Source organism: Bombina bombina, chromosome 4, assembly GCF_027579735.1.
Source record: "Bombina bombina isolate aBomBom1 chromosome 4, aBomBom1.pri, whole genome shotgun sequence".
NCBI classification, from domain to species: domain Eukaryota; kingdom Metazoa; phylum Chordata; class Amphibia; order Anura; family Bombinatoridae; genus Bombina; species Bombina bombina.
This window is the reverse complement of record NC_069502.1, coordinates 564,575,221-564,593,138: the sequence shown is the minus strand read 5'-3', so window position 1 is coordinate 564,593,138 and position 17,918 is coordinate 564,575,221. Positions and strand designations below refer to the sequence as shown.

General features: G+C 38.1%; 1 protein-coding gene across 1 annotated transcript in view; it reads left to right on the top strand.

The window, feature by feature from the left end:
* The window catches only part of RNGTT (RNA guanylyltransferase and 5'-phosphatase), a 1,295,116-nt gene that overhangs the window by 461,644 nt on the left and 815,554 nt on the right, over window positions 1-17,918 (top strand). The window contains exon 9 of the mRNA XM_053710532.1: window positions 15,907-16,042. Within this exon, the coding sequence (XP_053566507.1) occupies window positions 15,907-16,042 (136 nt within the window). The remainder of the gene's footprint in view (window positions 1-15,906; window positions 16,043-17,918) is intronic.

Sequence of the window (17,918 nt, the reverse complement as noted above, 5' to 3'; positions counted from 1 at the left end):
GGCGTAAATATCTTTATTGGTGGGAATCCAAGGGCTACTCATGGAGTAGGAGTAAGATTCCTAGGATTTTGTCTTTTCTCCAAGAAGGATTGGAGAAGGGGTTATCAGCTAGTTCCTTAAAGGGACACATTTCTGCTTTGTCAATTTTACTACACAAGCGTCTGGCGGATATCCCAGACTTTCAGTCTTTTTGTCAGGCTTTAATCAGAATCAAGCCTGTGTTTAAACCTATTGCTTCGCCATGGAGTTTGAATTTAGTTCTCAATGTTCTTCAAGGGGTTCCGTTTGAACCCATGCATTCAATCGATATTAAACTATTATCTTGGAAAGTTTTGTTTTTAGTTGCTATCTCTTTGACTCGAAGAGTTTCTGAGCTTTCTGCGTTGCAATGTGATTCACCTTATCTTATATTCCATTCTGATAAGGTTGTTTTGCGTACTAAACCTGGATTTCTTCCTAAGGTTGTTTCTAATAAGAATATTAATCAGGAAATTGTGGTTCCTTCCTTGTGTCCTAATCCTTCTTCTAAGAAGGAAGTCTCTTACCTAGCTTGGACGTGGTTTGGGCTTTGAAGTTTTACTTACAAGCGACCAAGGATTTCCGTCAAACATCTTCTCTATTTGTTGTTTATTCTGGAAGACGTAGGCGTCAAAAGGCTACGGCTACCTCTCTTTCTTTTTGGCTGAAAAGCATCATCCGCCTGGCATAGGAGACTGCTGGACAGCAGCCCCCTGAAAACGGCTCATTCTACTAGAGCTGTGGCTTCCACATGGGCTTTTAAAAACGACGCTTCTGCTGAACAGATTTGTAAGGCTGCGACTTGGTCCTCCCTTCATACTTTTTCCAAATTTTCCAAATTTGATACTTTTGCTTCTTCTGAGGCTATTTTTGGGAGAAAAGTTCTTCAAGCAGTGGTGCCGTTCGTTTAGGTATCTGTCTTGTCCTTCCCGTTCATCCATGTCATGTTGCTTTGGTATTGTATCCCACAAGTAAGAAGGAATCCGTTGACTCATCGTATCTTATAGAAGAAAAGGAAATTTATGCTTACCTGATAAATTGATTTCTTCTATGATACGATGAGTCCACAGACCTCCCTGTCATTTTTAGACAGATTATATTTTTGTTTTCAAAACTTCAGTCACCTCTGCACCTTTTAGCTTTTCTTTTCTCTTCCTATTCCTTCAGTCGAATGACTGGGTGTGGAGAGAAGGGAGGAGCTATATATACAGCTCTGCTGTGGTGCTCTTTGCCACTTCCTGTTAGCAGGAGAATAATATCCCACAAGTAAGGATGAATCCGTGGACTTGTCGTATCGTAGAAGAAATCAATTTATCAGGTAAGCATAAATTTCCTTTTTTATGTAGATTGGCAGTGATATGTTATGAAATTAATTTTTAAAATATTAACGTTAATAGGTTTTTAAAATAGTGCTTCATTCTCTTTCATATCTTTCTACTTACAGTAATTTGTTGAATTATTTCTAATGGGTCTGCTCTGCACCAACCTACTTTATTATCATAATTTTGAAATATATTTGACCAAAAAACTAATGATTGCCCTATCTTTTTTTTCTACAATAAAATTGTTTAGATATATGATTTTTTTCTTCTTCTTAATATACAGTAGCAGGTTCATATGTTTTGATATTAGTTTGACACCTTCTTGTTTCAAAATGCTTTTTGCATAGGGCTTGATTTATCAAGCCTTCTCCTCCCCTACGACTGCAGGTTCTCACAAGAGAACCTGCAGCCACACTTTATCAAGCAGTGGTCATTAAACATTAGGTAGAGAATTTCAATCTCCCCAGTCTCGTCCGCCCGGGGAGATTGACAGCTCCTGCCCGTGCGTGATTGGCTGTGCGCGGGTAGGGGGCAGGATTACATGCAAGAGCACAAAATAGCTCTTGTGTGCAATACTGAATTCCGTCAGCGGATTGCTGCCTGCTAGAGGCAAGCTGGAGCGAACAGGGTTGAATATGTATGCCCCTGTCCGCCCTTGCTTGATAAATTGAGCCCATAGTGTGTAGTGTATTAAACTTGTGCATTCTGACTTCCTATGTTATCATAATCATGGAACCCTTGTATTGTAATGAATTATTCATTGTGCAGATAAGAATACTGGCAAAAACTCATAGCAGCACAAACTATGGTAATATAAACTTCTCAGATTTTTTGTGTTGTGAAAGTTAGTTTTTTTTTTCTGGCACAATAATTTGCAGAATATTATGGGGAGACAAAACTTGCAAATATGGAATAAAAAAAATACATGTATGTTCAATGACTGTTTGATCAAATATTTGCATCAGTGATCACAATGAAGATTTCAGCTGTGATCATCCATACCTAATTGTAGACAAGCTGGAATAGTACAAATTTGCTGGCATTTTGCTTGTATCTATTTCTGAAGGCGGTAGAAAAAGATAAAAACACAAAAGTTGGCTTTTGAAATTATAGGATGCAGTGAAAATGCTCAATGGGTGGTTTAATTATAGATATTTAGAGGGGAGTTTTGAACTTGTTAATCGCTGCAAAATGGAAAAGAATTTTAAGCTAAAGAAAACCATTGAATTGAAGAAGGAATACTCCCAAAACCTTTTTGGCCTAATTCTTTCTATATATGACGATAAAAAAGCAAGGTTAGAGAATGCCTGAAATTAAATGGGTGTTACTATTAAGGAGACCCAGGGATGCCTAAACTTAAAGGGAAAGTAAACACCAAAATTTTTGTTTTTTAAAAATGTATATAATCCATTTATTACCCATTCCCTAGTTTTGCATAACCAACACAGTTATAATAATATACTTTTTACCTCTGTGATTACCTTGTATCTAAGCCTCTGCAAACTGCCCCTTATTTCAATTCTTTTGACAGACTTGCATTTTTAGCCAATCAGTGCTGGCTCCTAAGAGCTTCATGTGCCTGAGCTCAATGTTATCTATGTGAAACACATGAACTAACGCCCTCTAGTGGTGAAAAACTGTCAAAATACTTTCAGATTAGAGGCGACCTTCAAGGTATAAGAAACTAGCATATGAACCTCCTAGGTTTAGCTTTTAAAGGGACATTCAACACTTCCCTTAACATTATTTGCGCTAGAAATATAAGAACCGAAGATCCGCCTGCAGTATATCCCTCCTGCCATGCCGCCTTGCTTCTGTAGTAATCACTTTCGGCGGATCTTCGGTTCTTATATTTCTAGCGCAAATAATGTTAAGGGAAGTGTTGAATGTCCTTTTAACTAAAAATACCAAGAGAACAAAGCAAAATTGGTAATAAAAGTAAATTGGAAAGTTGTTTAAAATTACATTCACTATTTAAATCATGAAAGTTTTTTTTTAACTTGACTGTCCCTTTAAAGGGACAAGAAACCCCAAAAAATTATTTCATTATTCGGATAGAGAATATAATTTTAAACAACTTTCCAATTGACTTATATTATTTAATGTGCTTCCTTCTCTTGTTATCCTTTGCTGAATGTTTTATCTAGGCAAGTTTAGGAGCAGCAGAGAACATAGGTTCTAGCTGTTAATTGGTGGCTGCATATATATATATCGATTGTGATTGGCTCACCCATGTGTTTGGTTAGAAACCATAAGTGCATTGCTGCTCCTTCAACAAATGATTCCAAGAGAATGAAGCAAATTAGAAAATAGAAGTAAATTAGAAAGTTGTTTAAACTTGTATCTTCTATCTAAATCATGAAAGAGATGTTTTGGGTTTCATGTCCCTTTAAATGGGTGTTGTTATTAAGGAGACCCAGGGATGTCTAAACTTAAATGGGTGTTACTATTAAGAAGAACCAGGGATGTGTAAACCTAAGTGGGTGTTATTAAAGGGACACTGAACCCAATTTTTTTCTTTCATGATTCAGATAGAGCAGGCAATTTTAAGCAACTTTCTAATTTACTCCTATTATCAATTTTTCTTCGTTCTCTTGCTATATTTATTTGAAAAGGAAGGCATCTAAGTTTTTTCTTGGTTCATATCACCGGACAGCACTTTTTTATTGGTGTTTGAATTTATCCACCAATCAGCAAGGGCATCCTAGGGCCGGCATCTAAACTTACATTCTTGCATTTTAAATAAAGATACCAAGAGAATAAAGACAATTTGATATTAGGAGTAAATTAGAAAGTTGCTTTAAATGCCATGCTCTATCTGAATCACAAAAGAAAAAAATTGGGTTCAGTGTCCCTTTAAGAAGACACAGGGATGTGCAAAGTGATTCTTAAAAAAAAAAAAAATAATAATAATAAAGTGCTAGTCCAATTTACTTTTCTCTTTTGACAATCTTCTTGTCCTGATGTATAAAAAGCTGGCGCTGACTGCATATAATGGTTGGACATAGAGATGTAAGCTGTCACTGTGCCTTGTGCAAGATAATAAACTGTGAAAAACAAAAATATATGAGTAATCTGCATTAATTGCCCTTACAGACAGTAATAGCCTGCTTTCTCAAATCAGTCCCCTTTGTCTGATGTTTTCCAAAAATTCTCTGTGGAAGCAGAGTTGGGCTTCTATTATGCAAAGATGCACTATAGTTATAGCACACGACCTTCTTCCAGTAGTAAAAAGAGCGGCCTATGCAGGAGGGGGAGAGCTTGACGTGTGCACAGTTTAGGAGAGCTCCTGGCTGGAAGTTGCTTGTAAAAGTGGAGAAGTGTGTGTGTAAATTTCCAACAAGTTACAAATAAAAGTAAATAAAGTTTCCCCGCCTATCTTTAACATTGAATGGATTAGTTATTTGTTTACCTCTGGCTAATCACTTTTCTCCCATGACCCATGAGTAATAACTACATTGATAATTTTCCACCCCTGTGTGTGTATAGTCTCTCTTACTAGTTCACCCAGGGTAATGATATAGTGGTTGGGAGACTGATATGAGAGTGACCCACCGATTCTTCAGAAGGCTTTTTAATAATTAGCCCAATCCAAGGATGGAATACAATCTATCAGGAATGGAGGAGACCCTGACCTACAATACAAAATTAGAGGGGACTTAAAAATTGAACCCCACATAAAATACCCAAAGAGAAATAAAATCCAAAATATTTATTTCATGATTCAGATAAAGCATATCATTTTAAACAACTTTCAAATTGACTCCTTGTGACTACCAAGGTAAACCAACCCTGTGCCAGTCACTTGTTTGGCACAGAAAGGGTTACCTTCTACTGTCACTAATATGTAACAATCTAGCCAAACCAGGCAAGCTTGTTATATAATTCAGTGGGTGCGAGGGTTAACAACACTCTCTAGTCTGTACTAGACGTAAAAGAAATGCCCAAAACTCCCCTTTAATGCCACCCACACTAAACTAAAAATGATATCTGCCACCACTTAAGATTATATTATATGGGAAATCTTAAGGAAACCCCAGATTTACACATTAACTCTCAGAATACAATTTAGCTGAAAATAATCTAAAATATACAGTTCTAATACTCCAGTCTCTTTCAGTAACGTGGTTCAATTATTAGACAAAGGCCAAAGCTTAATAAATGAATTATTTATTATGCCAAAAATATTATGCACAATGCATTATTAATAAAAAGTTGTTACAAGTAAAATTACACACAGCAAACTGTTTTTTAAAGTAAAAATGGAGGAAAAAAAAGCTTTAATACTTCACTAGTCTCAATATCTACGCCAGGGAGATGGCATGAAGCAATGGGTCCTTACTCTGTTTAGTGACAGCTTCCCTTGTAAGAATGACAATTTCAGTGTTAAAACACAAGACCCTTATGCCTTTTTCAGGAGATCAGGTTGCTGAGAAGCCCCTTATCTTTTACGACCGTCAATAAACTCTGTCTTTGTCTGAATTATAGAACACATCATAATTTCTGCTAGATACATCCATGTTCATATAGACAGAAAGGCAGTCTCTGATTTACATCGTGATAATCAATATGATACCAAATATGACATGGTTATCATATTTCCCTTCATTTAATGTCATAACATGTTTTAAACACATATCTACCTTATACCCATGTCCCTTTATTGACCTTATCAGTTTCTGGGAAGAAGCACTGCTCTGTGTCTCTAGAGCCGACACTTTTACGGCCTGAATGCACCAATGCCTATATGATAACATGTATTCAAGTGGAACTCTGAAACAATTTATAATGGGGTCTGGTTTTATAAAAAAAAATTAAAAAAACATAAACACAGGACACAGTTCTTCTTGAAAAAAACAAATGTTTTTTAGCTCACAGGCTAAAGAGAATTAACCCCTTGGCAGCTAAATCATGAGGTATTTGTGACACTCCTATTGTTAATTTTTCTTCACTTTCTTTGTATCCTTTGTTGAAAAGCAAGAAGGTAAGCTTAAGAAAGTGCACATCTGCAACACTATATGGCAGCAGTTTTGCAAGAATGTAATACATTAGCAAGAGCACTAAGTGGTAGCACTATATCCTGCAATGTAGTGCTGCAGAACTGTGCACACTACCTGTCTAGATATCTCTTCAACAAAGAATAACATGAAAAACGAAGCAAATTTAATAATAGAAGTAAATTGGAAAAAATGCATGCCCTGTTTGAATCATGAAGACATTTTTGGGGTTTCATGTCCCTTTAAAATGCAATTTTATTTGGAGGCTTCAGAGATCTGACCCTGATAAATGCTTCACAGTGATTGATTTGCAGGTGTTGAATTATAGGGGTTCTTATTAGACACAGCAAAATAGATCAGATAAACATACTTAAAGGGGCACTTACGTCAAAATGAATTATTCATGCTTCAGACAATGGCCTCTAGTTATCAAGGTCTGGTGGACCTGATCCGACACTGCGGATCAGGTCCGCCAGACCTTGCTGAATACGGCGAGCAATACGCTCGCCGTATTCAGCATTGCACCAGCAGCTCACAAGAGGGTGTCAATCAACCCGATTGTACTCGATCGGGTTGATTTCTGGTGATGTCTGTCCGCCTGCTCTGAGCAGGCGGATAGGTTATGGGGCAGCGGTCTTTGTGACCGCTGCTTCATAACTGCTGTTTCTGGCGACCTGCAGTCTCGCCAGAAACACGGGGCATCAAGCTCCATTCGGAGCTTGATAGATATGCCCCAGAGTATGCATTTTAAACTACTTTCCGATTTACTTCTTTTATGATATTTTCTATGTTCTCTTTAAATAACATTTTGAAGAGAACTGTAGGTAGGCTCATATGACCTCTGGATCATGCATGTATCTCTTGCATTGTAAGGCAGTATTGTTTGAAACTTTTTATAACATTGCTATAAACAATGTTAAAGGGTCATGAAACCCATTTTTTTCTTTCTTTCATGATTCAGATAGAGAATACAATTTTAAGCAATTTTTCAATGGACTAATTTGCTTAATTTTCTTTGTATGCTTTGTTAAAGAATCAGCAATGCACTTCTGGGAGCTAGCTGGGAGCCAGCAGCTCCTGAGCCTACCAAGGTACCCTTCTCAACAAAGAGAGCAAAGAAATTATATAATAGAAATATATTGCAAAGTTGATTAAAATAACATGCTCTATCTGCATCATGAAAGAAAATTTTGGGTCTCATGTCCCACATGCATGCATCTGAATTACTATGAATCCACATAGGTGTATTGTTTAACAAAGAAAAATTGATAATAAAGGTCATTTTGGAAGGTTGATTAAATTGCATGCTTTTTCTAGACAATGAAAGATAAAAGGGAAACTCAAGTAAAAATTAAACTTCCATGATTCAGATAGGGCATGCAATTTTAAACAACTTTACAATTTACTTTTATCATCAGTTCATGTGTGCCCTATAGATAACATTGTGCTCACGCACGTGGAGTTACCTGGGATTCAGCACTGACTGGCTAAAATGCATGTCTGTCAAAAGAACTGAAATAAGGTAATTTGTTGTGCTTTATCTTAGATGCACAAAGCAAGACGACTTTCTCGCTTTTCATTTGAAGTTTTATTGCTCTTTCTTTTATGATAGTTCAGGTTTATCAGCCTCAGTACAATAAATTTCAACCACCTGTACTGTAGGTTTCCATTCTTTGTTTTGTCAGCGCTGTACATTAGCAAGTATTATTAAAATTAACTACACAGTTTAGAATCCATGTTTAGTAGCAGGAAACACAGCAAAGGCCTATTGGGCTTGTCTGAGTTGCTTTGTACACAGTAAACCATCTAGAATTTTTAAGTCTTCTGCAATCTTTGGTAAGTAGATTACTCTTTCTAATTCTATAAAGTCGATCTATTGGTGCAATAGTAAAACTGTGTTTCAAGCAAATAAATTAACTTCAAATCTCTGACTATAGCGATTCTAAGACTTCCGCTAAGTGACCTAAAACCAGTGATTGGGAATCTTGTTTCACTTCATCAAGCCCATTCATCGAATTAACATTCTTTGAACATTTAAAGGGACAGTCTACACCAGAATTTTTATTGTTTTAAAAGATAGATAATCCCTTTATTACCCATTTCTCAGTTTTGCATAACCAACACAGTTATAATAATATACTTTTAACCTCTGTGATTATCTTGTATCTAAGCCTCTGCAAACTGCCCCTTTTTTCAGTTCTTTTGACAGACTTGCAGTCTAGCCAATCAGTGCGTTCTCCCAGATAACTTCACATGCACAAGCACAGTGTTATCTATATGAAATATGTGAACTAACACCCTCTAGTGGTGAAAAACTGCAATCTGAAAGAGGTGGGCTTCAAGGTCTAAGAAATTAGCATATGAACCTCCTAGGTTAAGCTTTCAACTAAGAATACCAAGAGAACAAAGCAAAATTGGTGATAAAAGTAAATTGGAAAATTGTTTAAAATTACATGCTCTATCTGAATCATGAAAGTTTATTTTGGCCTAGACTGTCCCTTTAAGTAATTCCTAAATGTGATTTAAAGGACCAGTCAACACATTAGATTTGCATAATCAACAAATGCAAGATAACAAGACAATGCAATAGCACTTAGTCTGAACTTCAAATGAGTAATAGATTTTTTTATAACAAATTTCAAAGTTATGTATATTTCCACTCCCCTTGTACCATGTGATAGCAATCAGCCAATCACAAATGCATATACATATAGTCAGTGAGTTCTTGCACATGCTCAGTAGTATCTGGTGACTCAAAAAGTGTAAATATAAAAGACTGTGCACATTTTTTTTAATGGAAGTAAATTGGAAAGTTGTTTAAAATTACATGCTGTATCTGAATCATGAAAATTTTATTTAACTTGAGTGTCCCTTTAAATGTGATGGGTGTGCGAGAACAGGGGCGTAGCTGCACAAGCAATTGCTTGTTAAATGTGCTCAGCAATGTTTGGAGGGCAAGGTTTCCGGAGGCGAATCTTGTCCACCTGGGCTTTAATAAATAAGTTCTTTAATGGGTTATGTCAGGGTCACTGATGTTGTTTTTATAAAACTTAGAGGGCAGTGACCTGAAAAAGTTTGGGAACCACCCAGCTACACTATCGCTGTGTAAAATGTATGTGCACAATTTTTTATGGGTATAAGCAGGCAAAATAAGTAATGAAGAAAAAAGCATTATTTGTATTCTCTTTAATTAAACATGTTATTGGTGTTTTTATTTTTAGTTGAAAGTACTTTTACATGGAATGTGTTTTTGGAACAAATTTTGTATGTCTGAAATAAAGTTAGCACCTTTCCTTTAGAAAATATGTAACTGAATTACAGATTTCACTGTAAGGTGTAATGAACTTTATATTAAAGCACATGACACTATGTATGAGTCCGTTGTGTGAAGCATTCTTTGCTTTATTGTTAAATGTAACAGAGGTAGACTTATACAGTCACGCTGAGGGCTTAAAGATTCTTCTATAAATCTACTGCTTAATGTTATTTTTAGCAATGAAAGCTATTCCAAAAGAAGAGCTATATACAGTGTTTGAGTAAGAACTGGTTTAGTACTTCATTTTAAGCTTAACACAGTGCTTTTATTCTGTGTTTCACATATTGAATCTTAGAAATTGTATGGACGTTGGGCAGAGGCATTCTCTACTGTAAAAATGCTGAGAGTTCCTTTCTCCCTATTGTACAATGGTACGTAGTGTACTGGATCTTTAAAAAGAAAACTGTAAAATAATAATGGGATTAGTTTATCTTTTGCTGCTGTTAGCTAAATTATTTTCTTTTTTAAGACACGATGAGTCCACGAATCATCTTAATTTCTAATGGGATATTCACCTCCTGGTCAGCAGGAAGAGGCAAAGAGCACCACAGCAGAGCTGTTAAATAGCTCCTCCCTTCCCTCCCACTCCAGTCATTCTCTTTGCCTACGTTAGTAATAGGAAGAGGTAAAGTGAGGTGTTAGATTAGATTCTTCAATCAAGAGTTTATTATTTTTAAAGTAGTGCTAGAGTGTGCTGCTTTGTTCTAGGGTGTAGCCGTAGTCCATATCAGTCTCTTCAGTAGAGCTTTTGGTGGCTTTAAAGCAATGGGAACTTGTGGGACATAATTCTCACTGCGCCTCCCATATTATGATGCTGCCCTACCTCTGGAAAACCTGAGAGACTCTAACTCAGGCCTTTCTCTTCGTTCACATGTCCATGGGAAGGATAGGACCTCTCAAACCTGGAATCTGCTTTGCTGCCAGGCCAAGCATATGAGGTAAGTGCTAACTTTTTTTCTTGGGGAATGGAAAGTCTCAGAAATAAAGGAGGGCACTTCATTTATTTGTACATAAGCCTCATTATTACTCTCATAGTCTCCCCTTAGACATAGGGGACATTTGGGCAGCGTTGCAGCAGGCACTGGGGGTTAATTTGAGTCTCAGAAATAAAGGAGACGCTTTATTTACTTGTACATGGAACAAGCCTCTTGATTATCGCATATTCTCCCCTTAGGCATAGGGGACATTTGGGCATCGTTGTAGCACTGGGGCTTAAAGATAATGGAGTCTCAGAGATAACGGAGACACTTTATTTGTACTTGGGACAAGCCTTTTTGTTATCGCATAGTGTCCACTTAGACATAGGGGACATTTGGGCAGTGTTGCAGCAGGCCCTGGGATTTATCGTTCAGCGTTGCAACAGACACTGGGGCTTATTGTACTATTGAATTATTACTATTATCGGTGGTTCCACATCTCCCGGCCGGTTTGTAACTTTAGAGCCGACCAGGAGATTTTCTTAGCCACACCCAAGATGGGCGTAGAGTTTTAAACACGCCATTTTTCACTCCACTTTAGGAAATCTTACTCTACGCATGCGCATATCTCTGCTGCGCATATTCTCCTAGAGAGCTTTACTACGTAGCTTCTCCGGAGTTTGTTTGAGCAAAGTATCATAGTTTCAACTCAATCCTACTCAGAGGACATAGGGACCTCAGCAGAAGAGCTGCTGAGGTGTAGGGATGTTTTCTACATTCTGAACCAATCATTACTATAATGCTTAGACGTTTTTACAGTAAAAAAGTTACAGATTTATTATTTAAAGAGATAGTAACTCTCTCTCACTTTTCTGCATTCCTAATAAAAATGTATCTTTGGTTGGTTAAATTGTTTTCAGTTTAATGTTAAATATGGACCTAGAGGTCTTACAAGTGTCTTCTTCAATATGATTTAATACTAATGTGGAACCAACAATGTTCTTTCTGTTCCTCAGGTTTTGAGGGAACTTTAAGTTTTATTCTGAGCCAGCATTTTATAATGAAGATGCTGTTCAGGAATCTAATGACAATACTCAATATATATAGCAGATTTGTTCTTAAAACGTCCCAGAGTTTACCGCCCCTACATGCAGTGCCCTGCGCCTCCTCTCAAACTCCCGCTGGAAGTTTAAAATTTAAAGAGACCTACTCCTTCTAAGGCATTTGCTGGTTAGGAGTCTGTTGACATTGGTCAATCTATGCCATAAATTTCTCCTATAGTGCCCCACAATTTTTTTATGGCCCACAGGCAGTGCCCTGCGCTTCCTTTCACACTCCTCTCGGAGTTACTCTGCATTTTAAGCATTATATGTTTTTCCCACGTGGAAGAAAACATTACTAGAGGAGTTATTTTCAATCATTTAGGGTGATTGATGCAGTAGTGGTATTCCGAATGGTTCTTCCCTGTTACCTGGAAGAGGAAGATACTTCGGGATTATCTGAGAGAGAATTATCAGACTCAGATAAATAATATCTTTATTTGATTCTGAGGTTGTTTTTTTCTTTCAGTTTTTAGCTTGACCACCTCCATTTGTTACTTTAGGAGGTTTTAACTACCCTGGGCGTCTCCGACACTACCGGGGTAATCTATCCTAGTGCGTCCAGTAAGTTATAAGGAATTGAAGAGACCACATTCCTTATATTTAAAAAGATGTTTCTCATAGTCGACTCCGCTAAGGAGGCTGGGCAAACATTCCCTAGGGTGGAAGGAGTAGTTTCCAACTTAGCTAGGAAAACTACTATACCCTTAGAGGATTTTCAAAGGTCCTATGGACAAAAATTAGAAAAGGGATGTACACCAGGGCTTACAATAGCAACCAGCTGTGTACTTTGCTACCGTCACTAGTGCAACGGCATATTGGTTTGATGTGTTGTCTAATGCTTCTAAAGCAGAAAATCCCCTGGATAAGATCCAGGATAGGATAAAAGCTTTCTAATTGGCTAATTCCTTTATTTCAAATTCTTCCCTTCTAGTTATCAAACTGGGAGCATAGGTTTCAGGTTTCTCTGTTCCAGCTCACAGAGCCTTATGGTTAGAACCTTGTTCTATGGATGTATGCTCTAAGTCTAAGCTTTTAGTGATTTCTTACAAGGGGAAGACCTTGTTGGGACCTGGCTTGACGGAAATAATCTCTTTTGAAATTTAAAGAATTAAAAAAAAAAAAAAAAAAAACCCATATCCAAATAGCCTGCTGTTGAATCGAAGACAACATGAAGGACATGCCTCCGGGATCGGATCTTGTAGGGGGCTGACTTTCCGTCTTTGCTCAGGCTGGGGTTCAAGTTTAAAAGTTTTCCTCCCAGAGGCAGGTTTCTGCTTTCAAGATTATCTGCAGATCAGACAAGAGGAGAGGAGTTCTTACACTGTGTTGGAGACCTCTCAGACCTGGGAGTGATTGTTCCAGTTCCAATACAGGTACAGGGTCTGTTTTTTTTATCCCAATCTGTTTGTGGTTCCCAAAAAAGGAGGGAACCTTCAAAACACTTTGTAGATCTCAAGAGTCTAAACAAATTTTTTAGTGTACCGTTTTTCAAGATGGAAACTATTTGTTCCATTCTTCCCTTGATCCAAGAGGGTCCATTTATGACAACAGTGGATTTAAAGGACGCGTACCTTTATGTGCCATTCACAAGAATCATCTCAAGTTCTAAGGTTTGCCTTTCTGGACAAACGCTTCCAGTTTGTGGCTCTTCCTTTCGGTCTTGCCACAGTTTTCACAAAGACTTTGGGATCGCTGTTGGCGGGGCTTCGGTTATGGGACATTGCAGTGGCACCCTATCTGAATGATATCCTAGTCCAGGCGCCATCCTTACAGCAAGCAAGAATTCTCACGGACATAGTGGTATCCTTCCCGCGATCTCACGGGTGGAAGGTAAATTTGGAAAAGAGTTCCTTTGTCCCAAGCACAAGGGTAACTTTCCTGGGATCCATAAAATGATTCCATATCAATGAAGATTTTTCTGACAGAATGTCAGGAAATTAGAGATTATCGATACTTGTCTAGTCATTCAGTCCTCTCTTCAGCCTTCAGTGGCTCAGTGCATGGAGGTAATCGGGCTGATGGTGGCGGCAATAAACATTATCCTGTTTGCTCAGTTCCATCTCAGACCTTTGCAGTTAAGCATGCTCAGGCAATGGATCAGAGATTATACAGATTTGTCTCCTCGAACACTACTGGAGCAGGAGACAAGGGATTCTCTTCAATGGTGGTTGTCTCTGGATCATCTCTCCCAGGGAACCTGCTTTCGCAGACCATCTTGGGTGATTGTGACAACGATTGTGACAACGCCAGCCTTCTAGGGTGGGGAGCAGTCTGGGGTTCCCTAAGGGCTCAGGGGGTTTAGACTCAGCCTTAGTCTGTTCTTCCTATACACGTTCTGCAGCTGAGAGCGATCTACAATGTTATTCTGGCCTGGCCTTAGTTAGCCTCGGTTCAGTTTATCAGGTTCCAGTCAAACAAATTAACGTCAGTGACGTACATCAATCATCAGGGAGGAACGAGGAGTTCCTTTGCGATGACAGAGGTATCCAAATAATTCAGTGGGCGGAGGCCCATTCTTGCTGCTGGTCGATGATCCACATCCCAGGGGTGGACTACTGGGAGGCGGATTTCCTGAGCAGACAGACCTTTCATCCAGGGGAGTGGGAACTCCATCCGTAAGTGTCCTCCAGCTTTTTCCTCCATTTGCTTTTGTTTCTCTGATCATTGCTCGATAAAAGCAGGAGAGGGCATCAGTGATCCTCATAGCACCGGCTGCGCCTCGCAGGATTTGGTATGCAGATCTGGTGGACATGTCATCTCTGCCACCTTGGAGACTTCCGTTGAGGAAGGACCTTCTAATTCAAGGGCCCCTCCTTAACCCAAATCTGTTTTTTTCTGAAACTGACTGCTTGGAGATTGAACGCTTAATATTATCTTAGCAGGGTTTTTTCTGTCTCGGTCATGCTAGGATTCCTAGAATTTTGTCTTTTCTCCAAGAGGGTTTGGAGAAAGGTTTATCGTCAAGTTCCCTAAGGGGTCAAATCTCTGTCTTTATCTATTTTGTTACACAAACGCCTGAGAGATGTCCCAGAGGTACAATCATTTTGTCAGGCCTTGGTCAGGATCAGGCCTGTGTTCCAATCAGTTGCTCCTCCATGGAGTCTGAATATAGTTCTCAGAGTTCTTCAAGGGGCTCCGTTTGAGCCTATGCATTCCTTAGATATTAAGTTGTTATCTTGGAAGGTTTTATTTCCTGTTGCTATTTTTTCTGCTCGGAGAGTGTCAGAGCTCTCGGCATTACAGTATGAGTCTCCTTATCTTATTTTCCATTCAGATAAGGTAGTTTTACGTACTAGATTAGGATTTCTTCCTAAGGTTGTTTTCTGATCGGAACATTAATCAGGAGATTGTTATTCTTTTCCTGTATCCTTATCCTTCTTCTCAGAAGGAAAGACTTCTGCACAATTTGGACATGGTCCGTGCTTTAAAGTTTTACCTGCAGGTGACTAAGGACTGTCATCAGTCTTTTTCTTTGTTTGTGGTTTTCTCAGGAAAACGCAAGGCTACTTCTCTTTCTTTTTGGCTGAAAAGTATCATACGTTTTGCATATGAGACTGCTGGACAGCAGCCTCCCGGGAGAGTTACGGCTCATTTCACTAGGGCTGTTGCTTCCACATGGGCGTTCAAAAATGAAGCTTCTGTGGAACAGATTTGCAAGACTGCATCTTTGTCCTCTCTTCACACTTTTTCAAAATTCTACAATTTTGACTCTTTTGCCTCGACTGAGGCCACTTTTGGGAGAAAGGTTCTTCAAGCAGTGGTGCCTTCCATTTAGGTTCCCTGTCTTGTCCCTCCCGTATCATCTGTGTACTCTAGCTTGGGTATTGAATCCGATTAGTAATTAAGATGATCCGTGGACTCATCGTGTCTTAAAAAATAAAATAAAATTTATGCTTACCTAATAAATGTATTTCTTTTTTGACATGATGAGTCCACGGCCCGCCCTGTTCTTTTAGACAGGTTATGGGTTAGTGTAAACTTCAGACACCTCTGCACCTTGGCTTTTCCTTTCTCTTCCTAACTTTGGTCGAATGACTGGAGTGGGAGGGAAGGGAGGAGCTATTTAACAGCTCTGCTGTGGTGCTCTTTGCCTCCTCCTGCTGACCAGGAGGTGAATATCCCATTAGTAATTAAGATGATCCGTGGACTCATTGTGTCAAAAAAGAAATAGATTTATCAGGTAAGCATACATTTTCTTTTTGCTGTAACCGATACATATTCTTCTTTTTCTAGATATATGATGATGATTGATGGTAAAAATGAAGTATTTATGATTGACCGGGATAACTCAGTGTTTCATGTGTCCAACCTTGAATTTCCATTTCGAAAAGATTTTCGGCTTCATTTGACGAATACTCTTTTGGATGGGGTAAGACTGTGTCCCCTTTATGTAGAACCCATAGTGAAGTACAGTTTCCTTATTTTCAGAAATACTGTATTTTTTGTCATACATTTCAGATAATTTATTTTAAAAGTTTTGTTTCTTTTTTTGTGTTTTTTTTTTTTTTTTCATAATGAATAAGTACTGTATTCTGAATCCTGTAAATCATATTTTTCTTTATACTGCATGTATTTACACCCATTGTTAGATCTTTCTCCAGTCTGTGGCCCCATCTACTTCATTGTATTGGAAGGAAAATCTAGGTTCAAGCTTACTGGGTTCAACAGAATAACATTATTTTAATTAAACTGAGCGAGGGTAGAATTTTGTGTTGCCTCTTCTTATGGAAAAAAAGAATGAGGTTTAATTTTAATTGCACAACTGTACATTTATGTAGGATACATTGGAGCTAATGTTTTATTTTTTAATTTAAAAAAAAAAAAAAAACATGTTTGAAATATAGTTTCTCATTTAAAGATGTCTTCAGAACTTACATAATAAAGATGGCGATAAATTACCTTTTGGCTATTGGTGGTTGCAAGTGTTTTCCCTAATTTGGATCCTAAAATTGGTCTTTGTTTCTTGTCTGTTTGCAAATTATTAGGGATATATTTCAAATTGTAAATATAACTTATAGGGAAAAATAAAAAAAACAAAGAGGTATTTGATACCTCCATATACACGTATCTAATTATTACCCTAAGGCCTCTATGTACTAAGCAATTAACTTGCTGTTCTTAGGTAATTTTGCATTGAAATCTGTGTGCAAATCAAAATCTATATGTACAAATCCATGAACTAGTCAAAAAGTAACACAAAATCCGCATTTCTTTTCCAATGGCAGGAAGAGTCCACAAATTAATTATTTACTTTAGGGAATAGGCAAACATATCCCTTCCGCTTCCCCTACTCCCAGTCATTTTTTGTCTTTGAGTCCTCCGCCTATGCGGATCAGCCTAAGAGTACCTGGAAACCCAGTCAGTCTTGGAACAAGATCAAGCAGTTCAAGAAGCCCTTCTCTAAAAATAAGTCAGCATGAAGGGATGGACCCCGATCCAGGACCAGCTTGTGTAGGGGCAGACTATCCTTTCTTTGAGACGATTGGTTTCGCTTCTTTCAGGACCCCTGTGTCTTGGATGTAATTTCTCTTGTTAGGTGTATCCAGTCCACGGATCATCCATTACTTATGGGATATTCTCCTTCCCAACAGGAAGTTGCAAGAGGATCACCCACAGCAGAGCTGCTATATAGCTCCTCCCCTAACTGCCATATCCAGTCATTCTCTTGCAAGCTCTCAACATAGCTGGAGGTAGTAAGAGGAAAGTGGTAAAATATAGTTAGTTTTTTCTTCAATCAAAAGTTTGTTTTTAAATGGTACCTGAGTGTACTATTTTATCTCAGGCAGCATTCAGAAGAAGAATCTGCCTGCGTTTTCTTTGATCTTAGCAGAAGTAACTAAGATCCACTGCTGTTCTCACATATGTCTGAGGAGTGAGGTAACTTCAGAGGGAGAATGGCGTGCAGGGTATCCTGCAATAAGGTATGTGCAGTTAAGTTTTTCTAGGGATGGAATTTGCTAGAAAATGCTGCTGATACCTGATTAATGTATGTTAAAGCCTAAATACAGTGATTTAATAGCGACTAGTATCAGGCTTGCTATCAGAGGTATATACTCTGATTAATGTGCAATATAAAACGTTTGCTGGCATGTTTAATCATTTTTATATATGCTTTGGTGATAAAACTTATTGGGGCCTAGTTTTTTCCACATGGCTGGCTTTATTTTTGCCTAGAAACAGTTTCCTGAGGCTTTCCACTGTTATAGTATAAAAGTTACAGTTGGTGCAGTTAAAATTACAAACTG